This window comes from Rhamphochromis longiceps, linkage group LG2 (genome assembly GCF_057381845.1).
Source record: "Rhamphochromis longiceps isolate RC_006_pf linkage group LG2, R_longiceps_female_GT1.1, whole genome shotgun sequence".
In the NCBI taxonomy this organism is placed as follows: domain Eukaryota; kingdom Metazoa; phylum Chordata; class Actinopteri; order Cichliformes; family Cichlidae; genus Rhamphochromis; species Rhamphochromis longiceps.
In genome coordinates, this window is record NC_140558.1 from 8,338,731 (window position 1) to 8,350,189 (window position 11,459).

At 39.5% G+C, this 11,459-nt stretch overlaps 2 protein-coding genes across 2 annotated transcripts; one reads left to right on the forward strand and one right to left on the reverse strand.

Moving 5' to 3' along the window:
* Positions 1 to 2,199: 2,199 nt before the first annotated feature.
* Positions 2,200 to 5,952, reverse strand: cetn4 (centrin 4). Its single transcript, XM_085416737.1, has 5 exons — positions 5,835 to 5,952; positions 5,432 to 5,587; positions 5,195 to 5,323; positions 4,291 to 4,428; positions 2,200 to 2,425 (listed from the first exon to the last, which is right to left on the reverse strand). Exons 1-5 carry the CDS (start codon positions 5,835 to 5,837, stop codon positions 2,336 to 2,338), a joined length of 516 nt encoding a protein of 171 aa, XP_085272863.1. The 5' UTR covers positions 5,838 to 5,952; the 3' UTR covers positions 2,200 to 2,335.
* A 139-nt stretch (positions 5,953 to 6,091) lies between these two features.
* On the forward strand, positions 6,092 to 10,051 carry bbs12 (Bardet-Biedl syndrome 12). Its single transcript, XM_085416762.1, has 2 exons — positions 6,092 to 6,147; positions 7,832 to 10,051. Exon 2 carries the CDS (start codon positions 7,846 to 7,848, stop codon positions 9,748 to 9,750), a length of 1,905 nt encoding a protein of 634 aa, XP_085272888.1. The 5' UTR covers positions 6,092 to 6,147; positions 7,832 to 7,845; the 3' UTR covers positions 9,751 to 10,051.
* The last annotated feature ends 1,408 nt before the right edge of the window (positions 10,052 to 11,459 follow it).

Sequence of the window (11,459 nt, forward strand, 5' to 3'; positions counted from 1 at the left end):
GATGTCCACATATGTGGACGCCAGGTCCTAGGAGGTTAATGTTAATAACTGTTTAAATCTTCAGAATGTAGCTCTCAAAAGTTCTTCGTATGTGTTTTCGCTTTTTGTGCATTGAAAACTCTTATTGCGTGGAATATTTTTCAAAAAATGGATATCTCATCTTGGGAGAAACCTTTTCATATTTTCCACCCCGATGTTCCTTCGCCGTCTAGAACAGGTTATCACAACTTTCACAATCACTGGCAAGCATCCTCAAAATAATACACAGCCGTCTGATGGTTCGGAAAAATACGTCACTACAGTATCCTGTTTATTTTAACAAGGTTCTGTGTTTTGGCCAAAACCAGACTTCCGCCGTATATGACAATTAATCAGGGGGAGAATCTTTCCTATAAGATGATCAAATCTGTAGGCAGGACAGCACTCTGCTGCATGTTTTCTACAAATTAACTTTATTCTGTAACTCGAAGCAAGAAGTGAGAGTGACTTTTACTGAGTTACTCATCTCAAGTTCACGCTTGTCATTTCTGTCTACAGTAAAATAATTCAGGTTAGTCAACATCAACTTAGTCATATGACTTTCACTGTCTGAAACATTATTGGCATGTTGTGCTTTGCAGGATGCACTGCAGCTTATTACTGCACTGTATCGAAATCACCTTCAGTGAGATTTTCAAAACCATCGCTCTTCTATTTCTGCAGATTAGCAGCCTTGAGTCTGAAAACATAACTATAACCAGGAGATGCATTGTACATGCATCTCAAAAAATTAGAAAACTGCGAAAAAACTCAATATTTTCCATCAGATATTTATGGAAGTTAAAAAATCTTTACATATTTTAGACTCTAGACTATTTTTCTGTTGTAATATTGACAGACATGACATGTTGCTCAAAAAAACGGTTGAGTAAATTTCTACAAATCAAATTCAGTACATGCAAAAATATGTGGAAGATTGCTAATTTGGCATTTGTCCAGTTGTCATCATCACCTTCCACAAAGACGGTAAGCAAGAAAATGCCATTGCAGTTTGCAGAGTGCTGTTGAAACACATTAATGGAAAGTTGGCTGGAATGGAAAAGTGTGGTAATAAAAAGTGCACAAACAACAAGAATGCCTGCAGTCTTTGCAGGACTGTTATTAAACGCTGATTAAAAAACTTGGAAGCGCTTCGCAAGGAGCGGACTGAAGCTGGTGTCAGTACATCAACAGCCACGATGCACAAATATTTTGAGCAAAGGGGCTGCAGTCCTGATATCACAGCCACTCCTGAACCAGCAGCAGAACTGTAATACTTGTGCTGAGGAGAGAGAGAACTGGGCTGTTGCTCAGTGGTCCAAAGTCCCCTTTTCACGTCAATTTTTGCATTTGGAAGCCAGAGTGTCAAAGATGACTGGAGAGGGACAGAAACCACATTGTCGTTGCCTATTGGTGGTGGTCAGAGGGCCCGGTGGCGCCAGTGTCCGGCAGCCTCGCCTCTGTCAGTGCGCAGGGTGGCTGTGGCTACAATGTAGCTCGCCATCACCAGTATGTGAATGTGTGTGTGAATGGGTGGATTACTGAACGTGTAAAGCGCTTTGGGGTCCTTAGAGACTAAGTAAAGCGCTATACAAATACAGGCCATTTACCATTTTACCATTTACCAGGTCTTAAATCTTCCAGGAGATTTTAAAGATGCTTCCATTTCCCAATTAGCTTTAAGGGAACACAGACTTCCTTTTGTAGTAGGACCTGCCCACAAGGCCACAATTACTAGCAAATGGTTGCTGACCATGTTAGTATTGTATCTGATTGGCCAGTAAACCTGTGTTATCCATTCCATTTGGATAGATAAATGCCTGATCCAAAAATGAGAGCTGCTTTATCAAAGCAGCTTGGATTGGTTGCCTCCATGCCTCACTGCACTGATGCAGGAACTCAATGTAAAGAAGTCCCAGTTAACTGCTAAGTGTATTTCACCTACACATAATAAAATTATGTTCATCTTTTAGAACACAATTTCCACAAAAAAACAAAACAACCTTTTTCACAATATTCTGATTCTTTAACCTGTACTAGGTGTATCCTAAATCACACTTGCACATGATTTGTATAATTCATATTTTTGTATAACTCTATGTTTTTGTAGAAAAAGACAACTCAATGAGTCTTATGTTTAAATAAAGGCTTTCATAATGACAATGTAACAGACAAATCATCTCTGATGAAATAGATTTATTGGTTTTGCAATTTTATAAAAGCGTGTGCAAAGATACAACATATTAAAATATTTCCATACAAACAAAACTAATGTTCCAAAAAAAGTTACAATACAAAGGTTCTAAGACACTGAGGTTTAATAAAGATTGGTCTTCTTCATTATCCGCAGGAACTCCTGCTCGTTGACCTCACCGTCCCCGTCTCGGTCTGCCTCGTCAATCATTTCCTGAAAGGATAATAAATGTGATGTAGCAAAGGGAAGGAAGTGAGAGCATCAAACTGGAACAATTCTCACACTGACTTCAGGTAACTTTGTGTTTCATGCATGGCATTTGACTGCAAAGGTTACCCAGGAAAACCCCACCTAAAATAATACAGTTACTACTATTTTACTGTGACATGTAAGAACATACCAACATTAGAGGAACTGGGAGATATGAGAAGAGAGACAATACGTTTGGTACTTATATAGAAATGTATTTATAGTGGTTCCTCTAAGTATGTATTGTTCTTTAAATAAAAAATTCTTGGCTTCTGGACATGTGGTATTACTTTACGGTTTGTACCACTTATACAATTTACTGTAGTAGAGGTACTACAATATTTTAAATATGAGGTAGCAAATTTAAAATCAGTCAAACCAGCAAAAGGATCCCACCTGACCCCTTCAGAATGAGCAACTTTTTTGTACTTTAGTATATTTAACAAAGCCAGCTGGGGTGGCTGTAGCTCAGGAGGTGCAGCAGGTCATCCACTAACTGGAAGGTTGGTGGTTTAGTCTGCAGGCCAAAGTATCCTTGTGCAAGATAATGAACAACAAGTTGCTCTCTGATGTGCTCATTGGAGTACGACTGTATGTGAATGTTAGACAGAAAGGACTTGTGTGTAGGAAAAAAGAGCTTGTATGAGTGTGTGTTTGAATGAGGCATATAAAGTAGAGTAGAAAAGCGATGCACCGGTTCATTTACATATAAAAATGTTAATCTTTACACTATGAATAGTTACTGCAGAGTGACTTGCAGGCTCTCAAAGTACTGAGCAGCAAAGCAGTACGAAAAGCTTTGTTCTTATTAATTCATTTCATTTTTCCCAGCATTACTGAGCCCTTATCAGTTTTTATGTAAAGGAGAAAACCATATTGTATTTTTCAGAACTGAAAAACGCTCTGTTAAAAATTAAATCAGTTTACACCCACTACAAATATCACAATCTAAATTCAAAATCTTGTTTTTGTTCAAGATGGGGTTTTTTTCTCAAAACCCAACTTTTTGAACATCATTACCTCAGGAATCATTTTCAATAACCTGATAATACAAAATGCAATTTTTAAATGATTATATGTTTTTAATTTAATTAAGGGAAAAAAGCTATGTAAATTAACTGGTCCTACCACCCTTGGCAGTAGAAATTGCAATCAAGCATTCGAAATAACTAGACAATCAGCCTTTCACATCACTGTGGAGGAAGTCTGTCCTACCGTTCTTTGCAAAACTGTTTTAATTCAGCCATATGAACAGCCTGTTTAAGGTCATGCCAAAGCACCTTAATCAGTCGTGACTTGTGTTTTCTTTGTTGTTGTTTTTTAAGCCAATCAGAGGTGAACTTGCTGGTGTGTTTCAGATCATTGTCCTGCTGAATAACTTGAGTGTGCATACGTTCCTGGCATGAACTGATGGTCAGGCATTCTCCTTTAGGATTTTCAGGTAGAGAGCAGAACTCAAAGTTCCGTCAATTAAGTCAAGTTGACCAAAGCAGGCCCAGATGTTGCTACGATGTACTTTTTATAAAATGCTGTTTGTTTTATTGTAGATGTAGCGAGATTCAAGCCTTCCCAAAAAGTTCAACTTTTTGTGTCGTCAAGGTCTTGGAGATCAACAAGACATTTTTGGCAATTGTGAGAATAACCTTTATGTTCTTTTTGGTTAGAACTCACTCTTGGAACTTTCTTTAGATGTTGTTCTCGGTTCTTTGTGACCTTCTGGATGAGTCATCAATTCATGATTTAAAAAGGGGAGGGGGGATTACTTCTTCACACAGGGGCAGGTAGGGGCAAAACTGTAAGTACTCCAAAGTAATGAAGAATCTCTATACCTGCAGCTCTGCATCTGTGAGGTTTTCACCCAGCTCCTTGGCAACTCTCTTGAGATTTTTGAATGAGATTTTTCCCGTGCAGTCATCATCAAAGAGTCGGAAAGCCTTCAGTATTTCTTCTTTTGTGTCTTTTTCACTCTGTTCTCATCAAAAATGAATACACATATATATATATATTACAAATTAAAAACATGCAAAATGTTCTTTTTTAAATTTTGCTCCAAATGCAGTCCAATATGAACATAATTTGCAGAATGTGTGTAGGAAATGAAGTGAAGCACATTTTACAAAGCACAGACATAAAGAGTGTGCATGCAGTATATTTTATAACTCTTGAATGGAAATATGTTTTGTAATGTAAAGAACAGGTGGCCACACTAAATGTTATCTATAGTTTTTTCAGTCTGAAGAAAACCTTTTTCTATGATCTACTGTTACTGTGCTATTTGTTTAGGACACAGGAAAGCCATAAAGGTGTTGGTGACTTTGCATGTACGGTGCCATGATGTATTTGCTCACTGTAGCAGGACCCATGCTAATCAGATGCCAATCAGGCACCTGATTGTCAACATCTGAGGTACCAGAAGCTCCAACAAGAGTCAAAAGCAGAACAAGCACTGGCAGAGATGATTTGGCAAGTTTTTCATGGGTCAACCCATAAATACACTAGCCTTACAAATGTGTCTGTGTGTGAGACAGGGAGGGGGGGAGAGAGAGAGAGAGAGATACTATATCTAGCAAATTCTTGCAATGTTTAGAATTGCTCCAAAACAACAGCTGTCGAAACAACACACAAATGCTTGATTTAGCCCCAACAGTTTTAAGGACAGTGCTATTTTCAGACAGTAAAACTTCCAACTTAACTGCAGAGAAGTTTTCTTGTTCCTTTCGGTAAAACACTCACCATTTTCAGTGTCATAATACTGAGAAAGTCACCAAAGTCAATCGTTCCAGAACCCTCTTTATCAATGTCTGCAATCATTTTCTTGATCTCTTCTTTCTTTGGTTCAAACCCCAGAGCTCTCATGGCAACCTGTGACACAGATAACAGTAAAGAAAACTGAAGCTGCTGCGGTGTTGTGACCGCGGTATGTTTTCCTTACTTAACTTTTATCACTACACATTTAACTAGAAAGCCAACCTTGAGCTCCTTCACGTCTATTGTTCCAGTTCCATCTGTGTCAAAGAGATCGAAAGCCTCTTTAATTTCTTGCTTTTGCTCCTCAGTCAGGTCGTGTTTTAAATCCGTCTTTTTCCTTTGGCTAGCCGAGGAAGTTGGTTTCCGGTAACTTGAAGCCTATGAAATACAATATTAATACATCACAAAAGCTACCTATTAAGTTACTAAGTTAACAGCAACGAGACTCGCGGTACATATCTTATTTTAGGTCATTATTGTGCTAACTAGCTTAAATGCTGTTCCGGGAGACCGAAGAGAATCAAGTTAAAACTAACGGCTTTTTATGGCAAATCTCACAGCTTCTTAAAATGTTCATTAAACATTCGTTTATAAAGCTACTTTACATAATTAAATAAATGCACACCATTTGAATAAATGATCCCGACGGGGAAACCTCTGTTTTGTTTGATGGTCTGATGTCAACAAATCAGGTAGCAACGACTGTGTAGTTTTTCTGTGAACAGACATCCGAGAGAGCCAATACAAATGATGAAAGCACGCTGACGAAACCTGATTAACCAATCACAAAAAATAGTAGGCGGGTTAAAACAGTTTCAGCCAATCATACGGACAGTTTGTTGTCGCCCAGCAACTAGGAAACAAAACGCATGCGCAGTGTTTAATCGGTTGAGCTGGACCAGGCGTAATATAAATGCCTCGTACACTATCGAAATAAGGTAAAAGTATACTCATTGAGGATAGTAAAAAGTTTGTATTACAGCGTCATTTTGCAGAGTCATTTCTGGGGGGGGGGGGTTTCTGCTCTTGGATTAAGGTACAGACACGGGCAGTTTTGAAGTAAACTTGTCTCTGGTTTGTTAGCTTAGCTTGTAAGCTGACTTGTAAGATGCTGAGTGAAGTGCAGGCATTGACAAAACTCGCTGCTAGTGTTGGAGGAATAATTAATACCCGTCAGTTTTTCATGAGTAGCAATGTTTTACCTCTAAAAAATATGTGGGTTGCACCCATTATATCTGTCAAATGTCAATATGCTGATTGCCATCTGTCTGCAAATACGATTTTCCATTTCGTAGTGCTTGGCTGTTAACTGCTTAAATCTTAAAAGACACGTGATGAGGGGGTGAAAGGCCTATGAACCGTTTGGTTTCCCTGGACAAAAAAGGAAAAAAACAAAATATCAAACTTGCCAAGCTGCTATTTTAATTGCTGTTATCAGAGTAAAACGAGTTTTGTTTTTGTTTTGTTTTTTGTTTAAAAAAAAAAAGCCCACACTGACAGTGAAAACAGCTCAGTTGACAGTGATGACTTAGGTTAAGGCTTCTCTGCATAAAAATGATTGAAACCCTTAATTAACTAGATTAGAACTTTCTACAATATCTGTAAAGTTGAGACGTCATGCCATTAAACTAAGGAAAACAGTTGTTCCGGCTAGGTTAACCAGAGAGTTTACAATCAGTAAGCAATAGTACGGCTCCAAGCCGAGAAAGAGAATTACAGATGTGATGTTCACTTTGAACATGTTGATGGAGACATGTGGAGAAGGTCAAAACAGTTTCAGGCTGTCTTTGTAGCTCCAGAGAAAGCATACAATAGGCTGCCATGAGAGGAATTGTGGTACTGCATGAGGGAGTGAGTAGTGTTAGAGAAGTATCTGAGGCTGGTGTAGGACATTTATGAGGATAGTGATGAAGTTTGAAGTAGGAGTGACAGATGGGTTTACAGTGGGGGTGGGATTACATCAGGGATCTGCTCTGAGCCCATTCTTGTTCACAGTGGTGATGAACAGGTTGATAGATTAGGTCAGGCAGGAAAAGAGGAAGACAACATATAGGTTCATGGATGTAGTGAAGGAGGAGATGCAGTGGGTTGGTGTGACAGAGGTAGGGATAGGTAGAGATGGAGCCAGGTTATGTGCTATGGCGACCCCTGAAGGGAGCAGGCAAAAGAAGCAGTAGAAGATGGTCTATCATAAAAAAAAAAAGAAACAGCATAAAAACAAATAGGGCCATTTAAAAAAGCTATTCCCGCAATCCCCCCTCCCCCGCGTCCTTTTAGTTTCTTACAAATCTTTTATCATTTGAGGATTACAGTACCATACTTTATAATAAATTTGAATTTCCAGGAGGTGTGCTCTGTGTCAGATTGGTGACCTCTTCAGGGTGTACCTCACCTCTCACCCTATGGTAGCTGGGATCAGCTCTTGCCCTCTCGTGACTCAAATAAGGTTAAGCAGAAGAGAATGGATGGATAGAAAAGGAAATCTGAGGGCCTATACTTAGTTACTGTGCCTTGTGACTTATTACTTTAAAAACACAAATCATGTTTCCGAACTAAAGCAAATGTTTGTGAGGACTTTTTTTTTGTTTAGAAATGACCAAACTTAAAAATTTTCTTTTACAGTTCACAGTCCTCGAATGATGTTGGGAAGTACAATCATAAACCATCGACAACATATTGGACTGCAGAAACTGTTGGCGCTGGCAGGAATCTCACATTCCTCTTTGGGCCCTTGTATAAAGTACAAGTTTATCCAAGATGACAAGAGTGGGGAGTCTGCTCTTGTGTGCTCGTGTTTTCGCATTATTGAGACCATGGAGCTGACCTGTGCAGTGGGTCAGCTTGTTTATGAGACTATTCAAGCCCACCAGAAGGTCTACCATACAGGGTCGGGATGCCTGCTGTTCCTAGCGGGGGCCTGGAGCCGTGTTGCCCTGGACTGTCTTCAGAGAGGAATTTCAGTAGGGAACATAATCTCAGCAATGTCTGAAGGGATGGATGTATGTCTGGATGCTTGCAGGAAATGTGCCGTTTCAATTGATGGTCTGGGCGTGACATCGTTAGAGAGTTGTGCTGTGAAAGTGTCCAAGAAACCCATCAAATATTCATCGCCTGCATTGTGCAGCATGCAGGGAACAATAAAGTTTGACGTCAAGACTCTGACCGTCGGTGAACAGAGAAAAATAAAACTCAGCAGACATTTTTGTGAGATGAAGTCTGAAGATTTCTCCAAAGTATTGCTACAGTCTCCTCAGCCTAAGCTTCCTGACATTGTACACATTGCTGAGGGACTGAGTCATGGTTGTGATGATGCAATGAAACTTGTAGTCGAAGTTATTCAGATGCAGTCAAAAACTAATGAAGAAGATGTGAGCTATCCCATGTTTGACATTACTAAAGTGGTGACTTGTATGCTCCCTGGTTTACCAGAGGATCAGGGGTGCGTTGTATTTGGCTGTGTTGTTCTTTTATCTGCTGAACAGGCTACAGTCGCTCATCACTTAAAAGAACAACAACTGAAGGTTGTTCTCATAAATGGAGATTTATCACATTCTTACCGCCATCTTGGCTTTAACAGGCCGACAGGTATGCACCGTGTGAGGGATCATATAGATTTTTCGAGTTCAAGCAAAGAGGACGAATGGGTGGAACGGACTGTGACACATCTGTTGAACCTGGAAGTGAACCTGATACTAATCCATGGGCACGCTTGTGAAAAAGCGATTCAGCACTGTTTTAGGCATCGTATACTTGTAGTGGAAAATGTGAAGGCTTCTGTTTTGAAGACATTTGCCAGCTTGTCTGGAGTTGTTCCGGTAACCTTTGCTGCGCAACTGAGCAAGCAAAATGTTGGCACTGGGGCAAAGGTTGCAATATGGAAAGACCTCAGTAGCCATGAGAAGTACTCCCTGGCTGTGAATATCTCAACTGGCAGCAACAGCGGGCTAGTTACAGTAATCCTTACAAGCTCTATACATGGAAAGCTTCAGGCCCTGGAGGACCAGTTTTGGGCCTGTGCTTATCGCTTACACTATGCACTAAAAGACAGAGCTCTTCTACCAGGGGCGTGTGGGACAGAAATGCTTTGCATTCATCACCTACAAAAGCGAGTGGAGTATCATGTCATGTGTCACAGAGAAAAGAACGGTGAGAGAGGAACCAACCACTACAGGCGTGTAGTGTTGGACCTCATGGCAGATGGTTTAATAGATTACATATCCACTGTAATGGTTAACACTGGAAGAATTTCAAAAGTCAAAGCTAGGACTGAGGTGTGCCAACAACTGCAGGACTATCTAGGCAATGCTGCAAAGTCCCCACAACTTTTCTTAAACAGTGAAAATCAGGATAATGAAGTCTTCACAGCACCAAAACCCAATGAAGCACGAGCAGTGGAAATCTATGATAATCTGAGCGTGAAACAGGAAGCATGGAGGAAAGCCTTAGATCTTGTTTTCTTGGTTTTACAGACGGATGCAGAGATTATCACAGGCGTAGACCAAAAAACTGAGATTGCCGAGAACAGTCTCTTGCTGTTGTGATGTTCATGTAGAATATTCAGGCAAAAGATTTCACTCTACAAGACAAACTGTTTTTTTCTTCCTAAACAAAGTGATTTGTAAAATATGCTGTAAATAATACAGTGAAGGGCTTTTGAAAAATGTTATTACCTATTTTCTGCCACAAGGGGGAGACATCCTCTTTCTGAATGTCTTCAGAATTCTTTCTAAAACTTATATTAAAAAAATAATAAATAATAAAGTTATGTTGAATAACCAAGAAATGTAGTTTTTCTTATTTTTAATTAACTTGGTCTTGTGTCCTCTGTCATTATGATTCTCTATTCTCCCTGGAAATTCCCTTAAACATTACTTTTATTTTATAATAAAACAATCATGACTAACCTGATCTAGGTTATACATATCCTTGAACACATGTTGACTTCGCACACATTTCAGGCCGGGAAAAATACTGCTACATATCCAAACCCACAATTAGATTTCCTGCTCGAGGGCTGAATTTTGTTGTGCTTCTTTGTCTTCGAACACTTGCTTAATGATATTTGCCTAAGCTTCATTAAGTGTCTCCAGTTTGGCTAGTACTGCTCACATTGAATGCTGACACTGCTTCTGTGCCAGGTGCGGCTCTTTTATGACTTTCTGTGTCATAACTGGCATGGTTGATGCAGAAGGAACACCTCCAGACAGAGTAAATGTTTTGGGTTAAGTCTTACTAGTGTCTGTGCTTTAAAATACATTTTCAGAGGTGATGTCAGTTATTCGAATCCTGGAAATCTTTCATTAACACTTTCCATCCTACATAATCACCTAAAGGTCACATAAATATTTTGAAAGTCTGCAGTTTGGGCAGCTTTTAGAGTACTTATACATATATAGAAATTTGTAATAGGCTATTTATACAATACCTATATTAAGATAAGTAAAAATGATTACGACTTGGAAAATTCAAGAACTGCTCCCAATGCACTGTTCAATTTGGTTGGTGTCTTGAAAAATTTCCCTTTTTTGCATGTTGTGTTTTAGAGGTGACAGTTTCAATGACTTGCGTGGTCTTCCATTTCCTCTGAGGTCACAGAGAGCAAAGCTCATTACACCCTAAAAATAGTTCAGTGAAATAAAAGTGTTACAAAGGTTTTACGGTGGAGACGGAATAGTCTTGACTCAGACATCATTCAGTGTTGTTGCAGCATTGAGAGGGGAGGGCATGACATAACGTAACACACACAACACTGGGGAGGAAGGTTGGAACGCCAAAACTGGTGACACATCCGAGAGTTCAGGGTGAGTCCACCTCCTTTCTGTCTGCACGAATCACTTAACAAGGGCTCTCTGAGAGATGATTCAGATAGATGGAGTATTTATTCTGGGCAATGACAAGTAGGAAATGAAAAAACTTTAAATATAAAATTATGAGGAGAAAGGCCAGCTGAGGCATTTTTTAAATATAGTTGAACATTTTTTTAAAAAGTGTGTCACAAGTTTTCTCAGAAGAGTGGCTGGCATTTCTCTTAGAGATAGGGTGAGGAGTTCGGCCATCCTATTGTAAGCTGCTGATTACAGCCTCGCAACAAGCGTGCCAAATGAGCAATTCTTTATGCCACTGAAGTAAATGAACTGAAGCTGAATGTTGATCATCTTGCTACAAACCTTCGCTCTGAGCATTCATGTGGATATTCTCTGGCATATATCATATTCTCATATCATATATCAGAGCTTCCCTCACCCTCAGT